Source organism: Pelecanus crispus, chromosome 19 (assembly GCF_030463565.1).
Source record: "Pelecanus crispus isolate bPelCri1 chromosome 19, bPelCri1.pri, whole genome shotgun sequence".
NCBI lineage: Eukaryota > Metazoa > Chordata > Aves > Pelecaniformes > Pelecanidae > Pelecanus > Pelecanus crispus.
This window is the reverse complement of record NC_134661.1, coordinates 8,540,143-8,561,038: the sequence shown is the minus strand read 5'-3', so window position 1 is coordinate 8,561,038 and position 20,896 is coordinate 8,540,143. Positions and strand designations below refer to the sequence as shown.

The window sequence follows — 20,896 nt, the reverse complement described above, 5'->3', positions numbered from 1 at the left end:
ACCCCGCCTCTGTCCCTTCCCCGGGCCCCGCTCCACCACTTCCTGGGGCCCCGCCTCTCCCGGGGCCCCGATCCGCCGCTTCCACGAGCCCCGACCCTGCCCCGGGCTCCAGTCTGCCCCTTCCCCGCGTCCCGTCCCTGCCCCGCCGCTTCCCGACCCCGCTTCTGTCCCTGTTCCTGGCCCCACCCCTGGCCCCCGGGCCCCGCCCCTGCGCCCGCCCGAGCTCCGCCCCTTCCCCGGGCCCCGCCCCTGCCTCACTCTCCGCTCCGCCCCTGGCCTCGCCCCTGCCCCAACTCGGCTCCGCCCCTGCGCAGGGCCCCGCCTCTGCCTCGGGTCCTGGCCCCGCCCATTCCCCGCCCCTTCGGCCCCGCCCCTTCCCCGGGCCCCGCCCCTCCCCGGCCCCCGCAGCAGCGCCTACGGGCACGGGTCTGACCCCCAGCCCCTCCCGGCCGCACAAAGCTCCGGCACCAGCAGCTCTTTGGCAGCTTTTTACGTTTCAGCACTTTGATGATACGTTTCCAATAAATTTTGTTTTTAAAAAGTCAGCGTTAAAAAAAAAAAAAAAAAAACCACCAAAAAAAAACCAAACACCACCAAAAACCCCAAACTCCAATGGCTGAGCAGGCGCTGCTCGGTGCCGCATGGCGCGCAGGGCACGGTGCGGCTCCACCGCCTTGGCGCGGGACGCAGCAGCGAGCGCGGCCCATCCCGGGAGAGCCGCGCTGCTGGGGCTGCTCAGGAGTCCGTCAAGCTGGTGGCCCTGGGGTGCGCAGCACCCCCTCCCCCCCTCAGTTCATGAACTGGGTGTACCCCTCTGCCCCGGTGACGATGACGTCCATCCAGATGCGCATGGCCTCAGCCGAGGGGGCCACCATGTAGTAGAGGCGGTCGTGGGTCTTGACGCAGAAGGTGAGCGCCGGGTTGGGGCTCTGGGGAGGGAAGCGGGACAGGGTCAGGGCTCTGGTCCCCTTGAGCAGCGGCGTGCTCCCCTTTGCCCCCTGCAAAGCTCAGCACCAGGGCCCGCTGTCGGCACCCCAAGGAGCTGGCACCATTAGGGACCACGCTGGGGGCATCCCCAGCATGAGCTGCCCCGCTGCCTCCTGCCTGCGCGGCCGAAGGTGATGCAGGGAGGGACAGACGGCGATGGTGGGTGGTCCCGGCAGGCACCAAGGCAGCGGCAGCACCCGCCGCTCACCTTTGCCGCGCTGCGGAGGTGGTCGTAGTAAACCTCTTCGATGGCTTGGAAGTAGATGACGCCCTTCAGCTTCGTCTCATGTTTATCTGCCCGAGAGAAGGAACCTGTGTCGACCGCGGCGCTGCGGGCGATGGCACGGGGAGGGGGCAATGGCACGGGGCCGCACAAGGACTCACCCACGTAGTAGGAGAGGGTGCGCTTCATGCGGTCAAAGACGAACCAGCGCTTCTTCCAAGACTTGATCTTGCCGCCCATCTTGACCAGGTAGCCCTTGCACATCTTCTCTGTCAGGATGATGTGGTAGCAGGTGTCCACGCTGTGGCCCGAGGACTCAATGTGCAACCGCAGGTCAAAATCCTCCTTCCGGATGGGGAGGTACCGCGTCAGGGGACGAGCCTGGAAAAGCAACACAGCCCTGCAGAGCCCGCCGGCAGCGGCGAGAGCCGCGTCTCCCCACCGGGACCCCGGGACACTGGCGAGGAGCTGGATCTGCCTGGCCGGCCGGGCTGGGAAAGGGGACCCTGTGCCGGAGGGTGCAGCCCGCCCCGCACCTGCGAGAAGTGCTTCTCCCGCATCTTGACCTCCTTCTCCACCAGCTTCTGCCGCCGCGCGGTCTCGTCCTGCAGCCGGCGTTCCAGCTGCTCCCGGCGCCGGCGCTCGTCCTCCAGCGCCTGCCGCCGCAGCTCCATCTCCCGCTCCTGCTGGCACACGCAGGTGCTCAGCCCCGGGGATCGGGGACTCGCTCCCCAGCGAGCCGTGACGCCGGTGCCCCCACTCACCCGGGACTCCATCAGCCGCGACTTCTCCGCCTGTGCCTCCTTCAGCATCTTCTCCATCTCCTCGATCTTCCCCGCCTCCATCCCACTGGCACTGCAAGACAGCCGCAGCTGCCATCCCAGCGGGAAGGAGCTCGAGCCCGTGGCATGGCCCGCGGAGCTGGCTGTGCCTCTGGCCACGGGAGCTGGCCCTGGGGTTACCTGGAGATGTTGTCGGGCGAGCAGGCAGAGTTGTTGCCGGTGGAGATGCTGGTCTCCATGCTGTCTGAGCTCTCCAGGCTGAGGGTGTCGTACGCGTGGTCCAGCTCCTCAGCCCGGGGCCCGACACCGTGGGGACGGTGGTGGTGGAGGATGGAGTGATGCACGAGTGGGGGGAAGGCGGCAGGGAAGGGGGGCTGCCCGTGCAGAGCTTCCCACTGGGACTGAGCCTCAGCGGCCGCTTTCTGCTTCAGCTCCGCCAGCCGCCGCTTCTGCTCCTCGATCACCTGCTGACCTGCGCCGCGGGAAGAAGATGACGATGACTGAGCATGCCGCGCTCAGAGCCATGCCACGGCGGGCCAGGGGACGGCACGGGCAGAAGACACTGCAGGCGCTGCTGGAGCCGGGGAGGGATGGTGGGAGCCGCTGTCACAACTCCCTGGCGAGCACGGCAAGCAGCATCCACCCGGGCAGAAGGAGGGGGCCTGAGCAGCCAAGGGGGGCACATGCGCCAGGCTGGCAGGAGCAGGCTGGGCAAAGCATTAGTGGGTTATGGATGCACAGGGTTGTCCCTGAGCGGACGCCGAGAGGCACCCGGGGTCCTGGGCTGGTCATGCCCCTCCTATGCATGACGGAAGGTGCCAGCAAACAGCCATGCCGCTGCGTCCGGGCTGCTCTAGGCAGTCCAAGCGGCCCCACGTCTCTACCTGGTAGATCGCCCGGCTGCAAGGGCTCTGCTGGGAGTGGCTCAGCTGGAGACACGCCGTCGGGCAGAGGGGTTGGGAGGGAGAGAGGGGGGGAAAGCGAGAGACCGTGAGAGAGGCACTGCGTCCTGCCGGAGCACCACCTCGGCCGGGCTCCTTTCTCCATCGCCCAAGTGGCAGCGGGGGAAGCGTCACCCAAAGTCCCGCCACCCTGCAGCGCTGGGGCACGGAGCTGGAGCTTACCCTTCTGCTGCAGGGCCAGCTGGCGCTTGGTCTCGATGTCCTGCAGCGTGGCTGCCAGGTTGCGGGGCAGGCTGCTGGCCGGGCTCGGGGGGCCCTGGGCAGGACGGCAAGCGGTCAGCTGCGGGGATGGGGATGGGGGCTGGCACCGGGCACGTGGGAGACGTGGCCGGGGTGGCCAGGGCTGTGTGATGCCCGGCTCCCGCCGACAGCCGTACCTTGGGCGAGGGGCTGCGACCCAGCACGGAGAGGTTGAGCTGTGAGGACGAGGGGGTCACGCTCTTCATCCGAGGGGTGAGGGCACCAGTGTCACTCTCCGTTTTGGCACGATAGACCTGGGCACACAGACGTAGAGGTAAGAGGGGCACGGAGGGCTGCAAAAGTTCCCCCTGGACTGATGGCTCGGCCGTCGGCAGGGCTGAGCGTCCCCTCCCCAGACCCTGCCCCCATGTCGGTGCTGTCTTGGCAGGGGTGCAGGCAAGAGGAGGCAGTGGCTGCCTGCCCCAGGCGTGCTGCCCGCTGCGGGTCTGCTCTGCCCCTGCCCACTGCGGCAGCCGGTGCCTGGCAGCACCCAGGGTGTGGAGCCGGCAGGAGCATCCCGGCACTGCCTGGCTCCCGCCACAGCCGGCAGCACCAAAGCCTGAGCCCCAGCAGCAGGGAGCTGGGATTACCTGGAGAGGTTTGTGAGAGGAGTGAGCTTTAGCTGGAAGCGGAGGAGGGGAAGAAGGAGGAGAGACAGAGGAGGAGGAGGTCTCAAAGCCAGCCATGACCTCCTGGTACCACTTCTCTAAATCAAGAGCCGGGAGCCACACGGGGCCCCCCGGCAGCTGCTGCTCCATCTGGAGAGAGACGCCGTGTGAGGAAGGAGGGAGGGCGAAATGCAGTGAGACGGACAGACGCACAGAGATAGAGAGGTCGGAGCATCCCTGCCTGTGCCTTCACCACCCCCCCAGAACGGGACCTGCAGCCCCCCGGGGGACCCAGGCACTGCCTGGCTGAGTCCCGGCAGCTCCGGGACCCCCTTGCTGCTCACGGGGCCGGTGAGAGCCGATGCAAGCGCCGGGAGGGCACAGAGACCCCTTGCCCTGCGCCGGGCAGGCTGCCGCTCGGCCTCATCTGCAGCTTACCCCTTCCCGTGCATCCCCATCACCTCCCAGGGAGAACACGGGGAAGGAGGGAGGGAAATGGGGCACGAACCTCTGCAGAGATGGAGGGAGAAGAGAGAGACGGAAGAGGAGGAGGAGCAGCGCAGCCTGAGGATGAAGGAGCCGGAGGGGCGCAGCCCAGGCAGGAAGCAGCAGGGGCATGGAGGCCGCCCAGGATGCCCGAGAGCTGCTCAACGGTCACGTACTGGGCAGAGAAAAGCAGATTAAACTGGGAGAAGAGGCTCTGAGCAAGGGTAGGCAAGCACAGGGGAACAAGCAAGCGGCTCCAGCCCCCCAAAAAGAGGGTGCCGTGCCCCCAGGAGGAAGGGCAGCTGGTGCTGCCCGCCGTCCAGGGTGCTGGGCACCGGGTCAGGTCCCCACCTGCTCTGCGTCCTCCTCGCCCGGGACCAGTGGCCAGGACTGGGTCCAACAGGCACAGGGCCGCCCTCCTGGCCCGCTGGGCACCCGCTCTGCTCCCCAGCCCCGCTGCTGCCGCCCCAGAGAGCAAAGCCCGTCTGGAGCAGGCAAGAAGCGCTCCCCGGCAAGGAGACCGGGCGGCTCCAGCCTCTGCTCCCTGCTCAGCTGCAGCTGGACAAATCCCCCAGCCCAAGAGAGAGGTGGGCTCCGAGCACCAAGGCACACGGGGAGGCCACGTGGTCTGCAGCATCCTCGCTGCCCGGGATGCGGCGGGCAACCCAAGGGAGCAAACCCGAGCATGCTCTGGAGCGGGTACCTCGTCGGCTGCGGGAGGTACAGCAAGCAAGATAGAGCGCTGAGCGGCAGCAGAGGCAGCAGCAGAAGCTTTAGTGTCCGGGCTGGGGCCGTGCGCATTGCTGCAGAACCTGAAAACGTCAGACAGCCTCATGTACTCCTAGAAATCCATGGCGGAGGAGAAGGAGGAGAGTTAGACCCATGCGCTGGCATCACGGCGCCGACTGCAAAGCGGGAGCAAATCTCCCCGCCGCGCGTGCCCCACCGCCGCCTGCCCAGCCCTTCCCTGCCTCGCTGCCCTCCCTGCCTGTGGCTGCCTCGGTGCGCAGCACCACGTGGGGAGCCGGGGGGCTGAGCTGGGCGTCCCGGCACGCCGCCTCGCTCCTGCCTCAGCCACAGCTTTGCTGAGTGCAGGCTGGGGACAGAGGGCTGCAGCCTGCCTTGCCAAGGCCCCAGGCACCTTCAGCCATTCCATCGCCCAGATCTCGGGGTCCACCAGGGTCCCCGGGCACCAGCCCTCCCTGGTGCAACAGCACCGGCTGAGGCATCTCAAGCTGCTCCGAGACAGCTTAAAATCCACTTCCTCACCCTTTCTGAACCAAACATGCTAAAGCCGGGGTTTTGCTCTTTTTTGGGGGGAGGCCAGGCTAGCAGGACCCTAAAGGATGCTGTCAGGAGGTGCCCAGCCAGCAGGTAAGCGGCGGGCAAGGGGGAAGCGCAGGGATGCCCATGCCACACGGCAACGCGCCGGGGTTAAAACTGAGGGTGGCAGCGGGAGCCGGGATGCCCGGCGGGCTCAGAAGAGCACCTGAAATCGGGGCGTTAATGAGCACAGCCGCCAGAGAGCTAAATGAGAAATGCCCCAGCCGTGCCACCTCAGCGTGCTGCTGCGGGGATGCCCTGCTGCCCGAAGGTGACGTTAGTCCGCGTAAGGGGTCCGGCAGCGGCTGGGCCAAGGAGGGGGCAAGCGAGCAAGCACGTGCAGTTAGTCCCGTTACCTCTTGTGCCTTGGGGTAGGAGCGGGCGGCAGGAGAAGCTAAGGAGGCAGCTGCTGCTGGCAGGGGGCTCAGGGGCTTAGTTCCCTCCAACAGCTCATAAGGCTCTGAGATATGGAGGGTCTCCTGTTGGAGGGTAAAGATCATGTAGGCGAGGTGGGCACGGGCAGCAAGGTGGCAGCAGTGGGAGCCCTGCTGCAGGCAGGAGTGAGGGGACTCTGCCATCCTGCCCCTGTCCCCAGCACCTCGGTCCCCGAGGGCACCCTCTGGCTCCCCGCTCAGAGCCACGAGCAGGGCAACGGGGCGACCTGCTCCCACCTAAAAGACTTTGGACATGAATTGGAAGGAGCCCCCCGTACCAGCACCATGACAGCCCCACGCTTGCTCTCCGGCAAGGACAGGACCCCAGGTAGTGCCTGCCCTGGGCCCTTCCCTCATGGGCACTCGCAGCCCTTGCCAAGCCGCCAGCTAAAAGCCTGGACTGCGCTGGGGCTCCGGCTGCTCCCAAGCCCGGCTCTGTTAAGTTTTGTCTCCCTCCCTCCCACCCTGGCAATGGCCCCTGCAGCCCGCGGAGAGGCTCTGAGTGGCCGGGAGTACCCGGCTCCAGCCATACGGCACTTGGGAGCACAGGAGCCACTGCAGAACAGAGCCTGCAGTGCACCAGGCTTGTTCCAGCTGATAGCGGCTGGGGGTGGCAGGAGAGCAGCCCTGGGGGCCGTAACCCCCTCTCCCCACTTACCTCTCTGAGAGCTGAGGACATTTTGGGAAAGCTCCTGCCGCCCGTGACGAGCTGGTATCGCCTCTCCAGAGACACAAGCTTCTCCTTCTCCTGAGCACGGGGCAACAGCGAGAGCAGAAGCAGATGAAGGTTACTGGCAGCCTGTGGCCAGTCTCCCCCAGGCTCACCCCGACTGTCAGCACCTTGGCAAGAGCCGGCGCAATCTCATCCCCTGCCTCAGGCACCCCCAGGGTCAGGGAGCGCATGCCGACCCCCCCAGTCGCAGCATTACCTTCTGCAGGAGCTGCAGGACACCGTTCCTCTCCCTGGTCAGGCGCTCAGCCTCCTGGGAGCTCTGCAGCCGGATCTGGGCAGCCTGGGCGTCCAGAGCAGCCACCCGCTCCTGGGGAGCAGGCAGTGGGGATGAGCTGGCCACCGGCGAGCCACGGGGCTCAGCCGGGGCTGCAGCCCAGCCGCACCAGACCTGCCACCCCCCTCTGCCCCTACCTTCCTGCGGGCGATGCTGCGGTGGCACTCGGCCCGGCTCTGCAGGAGCTGCTGGCCCCGCACCTCGCGCTCCTCCTCGAGGCGGCTCTCCCGCTCCAGCTGCTGGAACTCCAGGTCCTCAAACAGCTTGGCCTCCGTCTCCAGCGCCTCCGCCTCCTTCGGACACACAAGGGCACGGCGGATCACTCCCTCTGGACAGGCACCTCCGCATCCCGCGGGCAGGTCTCCCGCAGTGAAACCTCCTGCCGTGCCCCCACGTCCCACTGGTGCTGGCTGAGAACGGGAACCCGTGGCAAAGCCTGTCCCCGGCGCCCTGTGCGGACAAGCAGGCAGCTTTCCCTCCTGCTCGGCGCCAGTGACAAGGGAGACACCGGCAACATCTGCCCAGCTGGAGAAGGTGATGGATGCACCAGGCACCGGCCAGGTCACAGCTGTCACCCCCAGCGAGACGAGATGCTTGCCATGGCCGGGGGCTTCACCCAGCCCTCGCAGAGTAGCTTGCCCACGCTGAACAGCGTCCCGGACGGCGCTGTGCCCTGCTGGGTGCCAAAACGCCACGCGCCGGCATAACCGCCGGCAGGCATCCCTGCATCACCAAGCCGATGGGCGGCAGAGCCCCCACGGACGAGCACCGTGCCAGGCAGACGCCTGCGTGCCCTCCCAGCCTTCAAGCACCGACAGCGCACGGCAGCACTTGGCTCAGGCTCTGCCGCTGCCATCCCGGCAGCAATTGCACCGCACGGGGACGCGTTTCACCCTGCTCCGGGAGCAAGGCAGCCGTCACTTTTGTGGCACGGCACGGCACCACCAGCGTGGTGGCTACCGGGAGCTCCATGCACTGTAACCACCTCGTTGCCGTCTCTGCCCATCGCATGCCGGGACCCGCACCCAACACGGGGGTGCCTGCCCCAAGGAGGCTGCAGCAAGGTGGGTTTATCTGCACAGTGAGGGCTGGCCAGGCACTGGCCACGGGCTGGGGAAGGTCAGCCACCACCGGAAAATACCAGATAAAGGGAAAAAAATGCTGCGGACCGACAGTAACGTAAACCGACGGCACCATGTAAACAAACGCCCATGGGAAATAGCTGGAACTGGACACAGGAGGACCCGGCAGTCCCCGAGGCTCCCCAGCCTGCCCTCCTCCGCAGGGCAGGATCCGTGCTCGTGCCCTGCCCGGTGCAGGGGAGCACGGCGGCTCTGCGGCGGGAGGCGGCCCCGCGCTCTGACGAGCCAGCACCGCGCCCCGGGCCCGGGCGAGCGGCAAGCTTACCAGGACGGCGGTGCCCGGCGCCAGCCGCCTCCAGCCCAGGTGCGACGCTCCCAGTGCAGCCCCGGCTGGCGGGGAAGAGCTGGCCTAAGCTGGAGCGGAGGGAGGTGGGCCATGGTCCGGGAGGGGTTGGGGAGAGACACTGACCCTTCGCATCTGCTCCCGCAACTGCTCCCGCATTGACTCGGGGCACTTATCAAGGTGGCTCTTCGACTCATGGTAAAGCGCCCGGAGTTGCTCTAGCTCCTTCCTTTCAGCATCAACCTTTGCCCTTTCCTGAATCAGGGGGAGAACGAGACAAAACAAAAAAAAAAGAAAAGGGGAAAAAAAAAAAGAAAAGAAAAGAAAAGAAAAAAAGAAACGGGGAAAAAAAAAAAGGAAAGGAAAAAAAAGAGAGAGAGAGAGAAAAAACACACTTCTCAAATCCGCGCCATGCAGAAGCTGCAGTGTTAGAGAGGGGCTCAGCTGGAGAAAGAGGGGTCTTGTGGGGAGGAGCATCACGGCATCTGCGGATGGGTTGAGAGAACAACAGCCATGGGGACCTGGGCTGGGCGGTGTTAGAGGGGTTACGGCCAGCCCTCGACTTCAGCCTCTCATTTCCATGCTGAAAACCCACTTACGGGCAGCGAAAAGATCGATGCTTACAGCATGGATAAAGTCATCCCAATCCTGCAAACAGCTGCACCATGCGTGCCTTCTGAACAACCGCTAACTAGCTTTGTTAATTGATGCTCGCCATCCGGGACGCTGCCAATTAAGCACAGCAGGTCCTGCATGCAGGCTGAGGGACCACGGACCACCCCTCTCCATCGGAAGGAGAGGGCTGCCTGTGGGACGGCAATGCAAACAGGAGACTGAGGTCCAACCCTGCTGCCGGGGCTGCGCCGAGTTAGCGGCAGAGCAGACCCTCACTCCTGGCCCTGGGAGAAGGGGAAAGCGTCCCCAACCCTCCCTCCCATGGCTGCAGGAGCAGCACGACGGAGGCCGGCGACACAGGGCTGGCAAAGGGGATCACCTCCCGCAGGTCTGGCAGCCCCATATGGGGGCTAGGCGTTGGGAAATGCACGCTGCAAGAAACCCCGCTCCATGCTGCGGCAGCGCAGAGACAGGGGGACCCATGCAAAGGGACACGGGGGGACGCACTGGGGGGGAGACAGGGCTGGCACAGATGGGCGCCCTGGGACAGGGGCTGTAGGGTACCCAGGCAGCTCCTGGGCATGCAGAGAAGTCAGAGGCGACAGCAGACTTCGGAGCAGGCACCATTAGTGCAATTAGTGCAGGCTGGTTAGGAAAGCGGGTGGTTAGGACAGCAGAGAGACTGGGAGGGGGATTTCCCTGTGCTCCTCTCCTGCCTCTGCACGAGGCTGCCCCTGCCTAGAGAAGACACCTGCAAAGGGCTGGAAGACCCAAACCAGAACAAAAACCCCAAACGCCATTGGGACGCAGCTGGCAGGCGCAGATGGCAGCTCTGCCCGGCCACGGGCAACCAAACAGCATGGGCACCTCTGGCCACGGGGCCAGCCAGACCCCCAGGCACGCTGGCACTGCATCGTGGTGGCACAGAGCCGCTGGCAAGACGCAGGCATAGGCTGCACGGGGATGCCGGCCTCAGACCGTGGGGAGCCAGGTCCTGGCGGCTCACCCAGGGCCGTGCCACGCTGCCTGCAAGGCTGCAGGATGGCCGGCAACCAGCATCCGGGACGAGCGTGCCACGCACGCAGCGGCATGGCTGCCTTTGGGCACAGCTGGCAGATCACGGCAGCAACTGCACCAAAGACGATGCCAGGGGAAGGGGGCCACAACCTCTCTTCAGCCACCGAGCCAAGCAAAACACCCACAGCCATTTCCCGGCCACCTCCAGCAAGCTGGATGCTACAGTGGTGGCCGCCATCACACGTGAAGATGCCCCGATGGGCAGCGGAGCAGGGGCACTCACCGCAAGCGCCGAGGCCCCTACCCTAGGGTCGGTGCTGCCCTGCAGGCAGCAGCCGCCCGGGAAAGCCCCGCGCCACAGAGCCTCCCTGCAAGACCCCGCTAGCGCAATGGACGGCATCCGAAACACACCCCAAGCGTCAGCCCTGCCTCCTGCGGCAGGGCTGTGGGACCAGTCCCAGGTGGATGGACAGACAGACAGACCCCAGACAACACGAACCCAGAGGGGATGCTCCTTGATGCCTCCACAGAGCCCGGGGACAGAAAAACGTGTCCCCAGGGTAACGCCGCAGCACGGGGCACCACGGCACCGGCTGCAACGCTGCAGCACGGGGCACCACGGCACCGGCTGCAAGCACCAGGTTGGGCACGGCACAGCCCACGCTGGGGGAGACCTGCCCCGGGGCTTACCTTGTCCCGCTCCTTCCGGATGCTGGCGTCCAGGCTGGAGAGCTTCTCCTGCAGCTGCTGCACCGCCTCCTGCTCCTGCCGCAGCCACGCCGCCTCCGACTCCCGCTCGCCCTGCAGCAGCGCCCGCTCCATCTCCGCCTGGACGGGCACAGCCGCATCAGGACGGCTGCCCTGGCTGGATCCGGCTCATGCCCACGGGATCGGGCGCTGGCTGGTGAGGGCAGCGAGCCGCAGGGGACCCTGCGGGGTGCCCCATTCCCTCACCTCTCGCGACGTCTCCTGCAGCTGCTGCTCCAGCTCCTTGACGCGGCCCTTCAGCTGGTCCAGGCGTCCAAGCACGCTGGCACGCTCCTCCTCCAGCCGCTGCGCCTCCTTGGCCCGGGGGCCCGCCAGCTCCTCGTGCTGCGGAGAGGGCAGGTTGGCACAGCGCGGCATGGCGTGGCACGGCATGGTACGACATGGCCATCCCCTCACCTCGTGGTGGGTGCTCTCGGTGCTGCTGCACTCCTCCTTCAGGTTCTCCTCGTCTGACCTCTCCAGGCTCTCCCTCTGCCGCAGCTCCTTGGCGGCACGGCCCAGAGCCATGGCACCCCTGGGCACCCGCTGGCCAGCATCCACGTCGCCAGCCAGGAGCCGGTGCACGTCGCCCGGCTCGGTACCGTCCGTCTTGGTGTACTCGGCGCAGAGGTTCAGGATGGTCTCCAGGCGCTGCCGCTCCTGCGGGGAAGAACAGTCAGCGCGGTGCCCATCCCGACCCGGCACACACCGCCGCCAGAGCCCGCAGGACCCTGTGCCGACAGCAGGTGCCGGGATGCGGGCTCGCTCCTTGCCCTGCCCGCACACTGGGATGGGCTGGGGACATTGCAAAGCCCGATGCAGCCTGCCCCGACCCCACGCCAGAGCCAGGCACACGACGTGCCGGGAGCTGGAGACGGACTAATTACAGGCAGCAGCGCCGGCCGCTGAGTGCCTCCGCTATTTCCAGGCAGTGACTCAGGCCGCCCGTGCCAGGCGTGAGTCAGGGCTGAGCAAACAGGGCTCCAGTGGCACAGCCCCCAGGAGCGGCAGATGCACGGGGCAAACCGCGCCCAGGCAGCTGCTGGCTCTATAAAAACTCCATCCACCCTAAATATAGACACAGCACCCACAAAGCCACAGCACCGTCACCGGCAGACGCAGCCCCGGCGGGGCTGGATGAGACGTGGACGGTTTTGCAAAGCCAGGGGCACTGCAATTTCAGCCGGCAGCCCCGCGGAGCTGTGCCCACCCCGTGGGCTTCCCAGGGCTGCTGCGAGCCAGGGGCTTTGTGCTCCCGGAGAGCTGCCGTGCACGGACGGCAGCTCCTGGCCGTAATCCCCCCAGATAAGCCGGGAGCCTGGCAGCTGCAGCAAATCCCCGAGAGGCAAGGGCCAGGGTTTAAAGCAGCAAAAGCCGAAAGGCGTTTGCAAAGAGAGCGTCTCCCATGCTCCAACACAACCCCTCGCCCGGCCCCAGGTCTCACCAGGCGCTCCATCTCCTGCTCCCGCACCCGCTCCTGCCGCTGCCGCCGGTGGTACTCCAGCAGCTCGTCCTCGTTGTCGCTAATCTCGGTGATGCTGTTCTTGCGCTCCCGCGGCCCCACCGGCGGCCGCAGGTCCCCCGAGGCCTTCCTGGTGGCACGGGGGCTCTGCCGGGGTGAGGGCATGGCTGGGGAGCCCAGCCCATACGCCGGGCTCGAGCAGGAGCCGAAGCTGGGGCGGCGCAGGGGGGTCTCTGCTGGCAGCGGGGGCGAGGGGCTCCCAGCACCCCTTGGCTCCTCCTGGCCCTTGCGCCTGGTGCGGGGGCTGCCGGGCACCTCCCTGCCCAGCCGGGGCTGTGGGGAGGGGGCGTCAGGGGCTGCCCGGGGGCTGGCAGCCCGGCGTGACAAGGAGGGGCTCAGGGGGGGCAGCTCCCGCATGCTCTCCGTGTTCCTCCGGGCCGCCCGCGGGCTCTCAGGGGGCTGCAGCCGGGCCTCTGGGACCACCCTGCCAGCTGGCTGCCGGCTGGGAGCCAGGGGGTCCCGTGGCTCCCGAAAGGGGCTGGGGGGGCCGCTCCTGCAGAGCTGCCCGCGGCCGTGGAGCCGCCCTGGGGGTCAGCCGGGGGCTGCCTGCCCGGTGGTCCCCGAGCCTCTCGGCCGGCCAAGGCTCGCCAGGACCCCCACCGGGCGGGGGGCGGCGGGCGCTGGGGGGGCGGCTGCACGGCGTGGTTGTAGCTAGAGGAGCGGAGCGGGACGAGGGGGGGCATGGCCGGACCCTGCTCCTGGCTGCTGGGCGAGGGGCTGGTGTAGCCACCGCTGCTGGCTGGGGAGGAGAGGGGGGAGAAGGCGGGAGAGGTGTTCTCGTAGCTGGAGCCCCCCGAGGTGGCCCCTGGGCTGGGCGGAGGGGACAGGAGGCAACGCCCGCCCCCGTTCACCACGGGGGACAGGGGGGGACCGGCCGCGGGCGGGCGGCTTCTTGCCGCCGGGGGATGCCGGCTCCTCCAACACCAGCGAGTCCATGATGTCCTGCAGGTCCTTCTCGATGGAGCTGACGAGGGAGCTGTGGCTGGGGCACCCACGCTCGGCCGGCTGGCGGCCGCCGTTCACCAGGGCCTCGGGCTCTGTGGGGGGACACGGGAGCAGGCGTCAGCGCGGCGGGACCCCCCCGCAGCCCCTACCCAGCCTGGGGTCCCATGGAGCAGCCCTGCATCACCCCTCCGCGCAGCCTTGCAGAGCCAGCGCCGGGTTGCAGCTCCTCTCCCCCTCACCCCGAGCCTGTTCGCCGCTCACCGTTTCCCGCGCCCGCGCTGGGGAGCCAGGCCAGGGAGGAGGCCGGCATCCCGCTGGCCCCATCACCAGGGAGACAGAAACCCGATAGCACAGCCCAGCCGCCTGCTCCCGACATCCCTGCTGCTCCCGACATCCCTGCGCTGCTGGCAGCTCCGGGCCCCGCTCCCTTGGGGAGCAGCTGCCCCCACCAGCCACCGGCCCCGGCACGCTCCGGCACCCCAGTGAGGGGGGCAGAGATGCGACAGCCAAAAGGCGCTGAGCGCAGACCGGCAGCGCGTCCGGACCCACCGCCTTGTCGCCCACAGCCTGCCTGTGCCCCTGGCCCGGGTGCCCCCCGCCCAGGCTGCCCAGTCCTCCCAGCACAGCACCGATGTGCCTGTCACTCAGGGGACGAGCTAATAGCGGCAGGCGCAGAGCCCGGCCAGGACGGCGTGCCACCCAGGCTGCGTCACCCCCTGGCACCCAGCGGCTCCCCCGCGGCGGCCAGCAGTGCCTCCGCACCCAGAGAGATGTGCCGCAGCCTTGCCCGCGCCATCCCGCCCGGTCCCGTGGGGCAGAGCAGGACCGTGCCGGGCCCACGCGGGCAGCGGCCGCAGGATGCTCCGCAGTCGCAGGATGCTCTGCAGCCACGACACCTCCCCACGTCCCTCCTCCCGTCCCCCAGCTGCGGGGCGCGCTGACTTCCCGGCACACACGTGGCACGAGGAGGCTGCCAAGCTCCTCTCCCCGTGCCAGGGCGTGCCGGTCGGGACAGGGAGAAGGGCTGCCTGGGGTTCGGACATCCCCGGGAGCCGGGCGCGGCACCGGACCTCAGCGCAGGCGCTTGTCCCATCGGCGCCGCAGACAGGCAGACACAGCAAGATAAGCAGACGGCGAGATGGAGGACTGCAGCCAGGGAAACGGCCTTCGCAGCCTCCGCATGGCCGCACCAGCATGTAAACACCGGTTTCAAGGCAGCCGGGGGGGGGCCCTGCGCATCCTGCATCCCTGGCACGGGCCAGCGGGCAACAGCTCTGCCATGGCCAGGCTAGGCAGAGGTGGGAGCCCTGCCTCGCCGCCCTCGCAATCACCCTCTTCCAAGGTGATATTAATCATTAACAAACGCCAGCGCAGCTGCCCCGACAAGTCAACGGCCGGCACATCCGTGGCCAGGTGCAAGTCCCGCTCCCGAGCACGGGAGCCAGGGCAGGACAGGGCTGGGAGAGCATCGCACACCGGGAAGGCTGGCAGCGTAGGACAGGGAGCACCCCGGAGTCCCCACCGCCCCGCCTGCGATGAAGTGGGGTCACCTACTTGCTGGCAGCCCGTAGAGAGTCGCTGGGCTCCTGCCCCCCGCCGGGATCATGCTCTTCATCCACTTGGCCTCAGCAGGGTGGTTGAAGCGGAGGAAGGTGGCCTGGCCCAGGCAGATGGTGCACCCTGGGGAGAGAGGGGAGAGGGCTCAGCCACCGGCCACGCCGGAGCGGTGCCGGAGGGAAGCGAGGCAGGAGCCGGCGCAGGCAGGCAGCCGGGCGCTGCCTGGCCCTACCATGCGTCCCCAGGAGGGGAGCGGGCTCCCGCCCTCAGCGGAGGCTTGAGGAGGGAGGCTGCGATCCAGGTCACTCCCCGGCAGCTGCAGGCAGCGCAGCGCATCGCAGGCGCAGGCACAGCTGGGGTCCCTGCCGGGGGCTGCGCTGCCGGGGGGGGAGCTGGCGGCGCTCCAGGGCCTGCGCGGCTGCCAGCTGCAGACAAGACAGCTCCTGTCCCCGGCCCCAAAGCGCCTCTTCTTGGCCCAAAGCAGCAGCCCTCTCGGGGGAAGGCTGCTGAGCGGCTGCCGGGGAGGAAGATGGCTCAGGAAGGGGGAGCAGGGCTGCGTGCTGCCTGCTCCCCGTGGTGCCGGGGAACTGTGCGCCGGCAGTGGGGAGCAGCGGGCGGCTGGAAGGCTCCGTGCTGCAGGCACACCCCGTTTTGAAGCGCCTGCCAGGGCCCCGGGGAGAGGCTCACGCTGCACCGACAGCCGCAGCTGAAAATCCCTCGCCGGAGGGGACGCGGTTTTCGGAGCAGCCAGCAGCCCAGGCTCGAGGCAAGGCGAGCGAGAGGCCGGTGCAGATGAACACCATCGCCGCCGTGGGGGCCTGGGTTCCTTGTCTGGGTGCCGGGGAGGGAAGGAGTCGTGCCCCCCGGCAGGAGCTGCCGCAGCCCCCCGGCTCGCCGAGAGCATCCTGCCTGCCAGGCAGCGATGCCAGCGCCTGGCCCGGCCATGGCTGCTCCAGCCCCGCGGCTCCCCGCGCTGGGGCATCACCGACCCACGCCTTCCCCCGCGTACCGGCCCCGGCGGAGCCGTGCGTGACGCCGGCAAAGCGGGGTACCCCCACCCCGAGCTCAGGCTGCCCCTGCCCCGCGGCGTCCCTGCCTGCCCACCCTGCCTGCGGCCGCCGAGCCGGGGCGGGGGGCCGGAGGAGCCCTGCCCGCACCCCCCAAACTCGCACCGCGGGACCGCCGGCCCCCCGCGCTCGGCCCCCCCGGCGCCGTCGCGCCCCTTCGCCGGCAGCCACGTGGCTCCCATTGTGTCCCGAGGGGACGCCCGCGGGTGGGGTCCCCCCTCCCCGGGGAGAGGCGGGGGAAGGCGCCGGGGGGGGGCTGCAGCGCGGCCAGCCCGTGCAGGGAGCGGGGGGCAAAGGGGCTTTGCAACCCGCGAAGGGAAGGGAGCGCTCCCCCCCGCGCCCCCCCACCCCCGGCGCGGACACGCGTGGCCCCCCCCGCACCGCGCCGCGCCGCACTCACCGCGCCGCCGCCGCCGCCCGGGCAGCGCCGCGCACCGCCCCCGGGGAGGGGCGGCGGGCGGGGACGGCGGGGGCCGGGCCTCACCCTGCCCCGCCGCCCGGGCGGAGGGTCCTCCCCGGCAAGCGGGGTGCAAAAGGGGGCGGGGGCCGTGCGGGGAGAGGGGACGCCGTGGGGGCCTCCCCACGGCTCTGCCCACGCTCCGCCGCGGCGGGGGACAGCAGGGTCCAAGCCCCTCCGGCCACGCACAGCGGCGGGGCCCCGGCAGCGATGCCCCGAGTTGGTTTTTTCCTTCATCTCCCCTTCCCAAACCTGGCTCAGCATCTCTGCTGGTGTCTGGGAAATGGGTGCCATGGCGAGGACCAAGCCCCGCCGGCACCGTCCGTCCGGAATCGCTCTCTCCCTCCCGATCTCATGTGCTGCACAGCCCCCGGGCACACGGCAAAGCCAGTTCCCAAACGGCGCCAGCATGCGGCACGTCCCCACCCCGGGGCAAAGAGGCATCCCAGCTGGGCCGCGCAATCGCAGACGGATCCGCAAACAGCCCCGATACCCGACGGCACAACCCCGCCTGCGAACGCCGGGTCCTGCTCCGGAGGAGCCCAGGCTGCCCCTACCTTGGGTGAGGCGCGTGGGCCGCCAAAGCGGGACGCCGTCGATGGCGCAGGCGTTGCCGCAAGGGTGCAGGGTGAGCGTCCCCCGTGTGTTCTCGATGTAGCAGTGCTGGGGTGCCAGCCCGGGGCCCTGCAGGACGATGTCCCTCGCGGCCGTGCCGATGGTGGTCCTCCCTGCCGGCAGAGAGGGCGGCTCAGCGTCCCTGCCGCCGGTGCACCCGCAGGCACCCCTGGCAGCCAGCACTCACCTTCCTCCAGCGGCAGGAGCGTGATGGCGGTGCTGAGCCGGCCGCTGCCCAGGCTCACCAAGTGCGGCTTCTCCGTCTGCACCTTCAGCCCCTTGCCCGTGTCGATCAGGTCCAGCGGGCTGTTCTGCAGGAGCAGAGGGGAGGGCTGCTCGCAGCTCTCATGGCTGCAGCCCACTCCCCTGCGCTGCCCGCCGGGCTCAGGCCGCTCGGAAGCAGCTGCACACGCAGGCAGGGAGCGATGCCCAGGCACGGGCACATGCAGGCAGGACAGCCCAGCAGCGGGACGCAGGAGCTGAGGGCTCCCTCCTGCCCATGCCGCCCGCCCCGGGGAGCAGAGGTGAGCCCCTGTGGGAGCAGGAGAAGATCCCCGGGGCTTGGGCTGTGTTTAAGAGGATCCGAGCTGCCACCCACTTAGCTCAATTGGCTTTGCCACCTATCTCTTAATAGGATTGGGGTGAAGAGAGGCCGGAGGGCAGCGCCGGCCGCCTGTGGCACGGCTGGCTGTGGAGGAGACGGGCTCCCGGCGGGATCCCCATCCTGCCGCAGGACAGAGGTCCCACGGCCCCGCACGCTCACCTGGATGATCGTCTGGACTCTGCGGGTTGGGCTGGCGGGGATCCTGCTGGCTGCCTCCATGGTGCCTGCTCGGAGACGCCAGGCGTTCTCGGGCACAGGCTGCTGCCAGGAGAAACAGAGGACGTCAGCATAGGTGACCACGCTGAGCACGGCTCTGCTGTATTCCTCCTGAACATCCCTGCCGGCAGCCTGCACGTCTGGCAGCCTGAGCACGAGCCTCGCAAACCCTACTCCACCCCAAACTGGCGTTTGCCAACAAGGTGATTCCCCTCCTGAGCTCCTGTCTCCAGCCCTGGAGCCGCTGCCCGAAGCCAGCGAGCATCCCTGCCTGGCGAGGCACATGCCCCCGTCGGCCCCGGGGAACCTGCGCGCCTGCCGAGCGCCAGCACGGAACACGGCACCAGAAGGAGCTGGCACGCTGGCTCGGCTTCGGGGAGGCGGTGTAGGAAACGCACGCCCTAAAAGCCAAGAGCGATGGGCAGCCAGACCCCGATGGCCGCTGGTGCACAAGGACATGTGAGCACAGCATCCAGCTGTCCCCAGCAACACCTGCCTGCCCGTGCACGGCCCGCAGCACGCCCTGGCACACCCACACATGCCATGAGTGCCCGTCCCCGGCACCTGAGCACGCACCTTTGCTCCTGCACAGCCGGGGAGCAGCAGCACCTCAGGATGCGCAAGCCCAGCCGAGCGCGCTGCCGCCCTGCCTGCACCCTGCCTGCACCCTGCCTGGCCAGCACATGCGCCCGCGCCAGGCCGGCAAGGCTGCTGCCCATGGGAGCGGCCACCCACCGCCGTTCTCCACACAGGCAGCTCGGGGAGGAACAATTTCCGTCACCCGGCACTCACGCCACCCTCACAGCCCGGGATGCTCCGGGGTTACTAAATTTACCGTCTGCTGCTCCTCATGTCCCTCCCTTCCGCCCAGGCCTGGCCGAAGGCGGCTTAACCCTTCCCGGGCAGGCTGGGGCAGCGGGACCAGGGAGCGCTCCCACCGCTGTTAGGGACGCTGGTCCCCAGGCAGCGGGAGGAGGCCCGGGCTCGGCTCCCGGCAGCATCGCCCACGGTCCCACCAGCCCTGGTGCCCCATGGGGCAAGGGACCCCCCCCGGCTCGGCTGCGGGGGTGAGCGGGCGGCTATTACACACTGCGGAAAAAATGAAATGCTGGAAAGCACCAGGCGTGGGATCCAGGACTGGGATGGAGCCTGGGCGGCTCTGCGTGACGCCAGGGCCGGCCGCCCCACAGTGAGGGCTCCGTGGGGACCGTGGGCACCCCAAAAAGATTGGGGACAGCTCGGCTGGGGTGGGGGGAAGAAGAGATGCGGTAGTCAGGAGCAGCTCCCCGCTGCCCACCAGCTGCCAAGGCGGGACCCCCCAGTTTCCCTTACCTGCCACCTGGCGTTGGCCCGGGCACCGAGCGGGACCCTCCGTGGCAGCGTGCCCATGTCCCCCGGGCGCAGGGGGGCCACGCTTCCCGGCATCGGGAGACCCCACAGCCCAGCCGAGCCCCTGCTCCTTGCCTGCACCCAGGCCCCACCACAATGTCCGGGAAGGAGGAAAAGCCAGGAGGGGCTGGGCTGCCGCTTAGGAAGGGAGCGGGGCCACGGTGGGATCCTGTGCTGGTATTAACCCCTTCCCAGCATGGCTGTGCCGGTGGGGCCGGGTGAGCATCATGGGGGACCCCTAACCCCATCGCTCGGGGGATCCGTCCCCACTCCTGTCCATCGCCTGCTGCCCAAACTCGCTCCACCCAGCACCCCCTGCTCCACAGGCAGCTCTGCCAGCCCGTGAGCCAGAGGATGACCCTAGCATCCGTCTGCTCCCCGACACCCACCCTGCCCACTGACAGCCCCCAGCCCCCTGGCATTGCCCTCCGCCCCAGCAGAGCCCCTCGCCTGGCTCCTCACCACGCAGGAGACGCCTGCCGTCCCCCCAGCCCGTCCCTCGTGGAGGTGCAGCCCCTCTGCAGCCGGCTCTGCCGGAGGAATGCGGGGCGGGAGCACGGCCGCCCCGGCCAGCCGGCGCCCCACCGCTGGGGCGGACAAGGCGGCCTTTCTTCTCCCGCCACCGCCTGCAGAACGCGCTGCTTGTTCCCGCCGTGGGAAGCGGCGAAGGCAGCAAATGCCAAGGGGTCGGGCTCGGTTACCGCCAAACAGCCCATGGCCCCTGTGCCCCCTGCACGGAGGCCTGCCCGCTCGGCCCCGGCCTCCCGGAGGACAAAAGCCCCTTTCTTCTCCCGGTGCAGGCAGAGGCCTCACCTGGGAGGACGCCCAGCCCTGCTGCCACGGGGCTGACGCCGGGCAGGCTGCACACGGACAGGCTGCCCCACCGCCACCGTGTTCGTGGGGAGCCCCTGCACCCCGCTGCCCGCAGGCTGCGTCCTGCCTGCCTGCCCCGAGCCCATGCGGGCAGGGGTGCTCGGGGGGTCCGCTTCTGCCTGACCCGCTGCTGCCCACCGAGACCCAACCTGGGCACGGCCCGGCCTGCCTCGCACCCCATCAGCGTGGCCGGTCGCCAGCAGCCGGCAGACAGACCCCGGAGCCGCGCTGTGTGCCGCTGGCCGGGGCACGGCCAGCTGACCCGTGCTCGCAAAGGGCCGTGCCGGCGCGCTGGAGTGCAGCCTGGCACCCTGCTGCGAGCAGGGCACCCAAAGGTGCCCCAGCTGCCCCCCGTCCAGGATGCAGCGTGCAAGAAGGGGCAGGCGCACGGCATCCCACGGCATGGCCTTTCCTCCCCACCCACAGCCGAGTGAGTCACGGGAGGAAGCCGGAGCGGCCGAGCTAACGGGTGCGCACCACGCAGCGTCGCAGCCTCCGTCCAACTTGGCTGCCTGCTTGTTCCCCATCTGCTAACGCGCTTAGGGCGCACTTACCCCTTCCCACACCCTCTGCCCCGGTAAACAACCAGCCCTTCCGCCGGCAGCTGGGAAGGGGGAGCCCGTCTCTGGCACAAAGCCGGTGGGGAGCGAGGAGCCTGCTCCCAGACACTGCATCCGAGCCCGGGGCTGCCCCATGCCGAGCAGAGGAGACCCAGCCGGCCCCATCCCACCCGGGCGAGGGGCGGCGGGGGCTGCTTCGTGGTTGCTGGGGCGACGCAACGCTCCTGGCAATAAC

The 20,896-nt window shown here is 68.8% G+C and overlaps 1 protein-coding gene across 1 annotated transcript; it reads right to left on the bottom strand.

Annotated features, from left to right (window-relative positions):
- Positions 1–762: 762 nt before the first annotated feature.
- On the bottom strand, positions 763–19,228 carry PHLDB1 (pleckstrin homology like domain family B member 1). The gene is given in 29 exon segments (XM_075723232.1): positions 763–929; positions 1,196–1,281; positions 1,372–1,591; positions 1,747–1,893; positions 1,975–2,065; positions 2,173–2,464; positions 2,877–2,921; positions 3,117–3,210; positions 3,332–3,448; positions 3,785–3,952; positions 4,311–4,463; positions 4,992–5,129; positions 5,968–6,090; positions 6,704–6,793; positions 6,975–7,085; positions 7,190–7,345; positions 8,604–8,732; positions 10,800–10,937; positions 11,064–11,201; positions 11,274–11,516; positions 12,301–12,864; positions 12,866–12,988; positions 12,990–13,244; positions 13,246–13,415; positions 14,878–15,003; positions 16,962–17,132; positions 17,207–17,330; positions 17,783–17,881; positions 19,172–19,228. Coding segments are annotated over 29 exon segments (4,509 nt in total). The 3' UTR covers positions 763–788.
- Between the last annotated feature and the right edge of the window lie 1,668 nt (positions 19,229–20,896).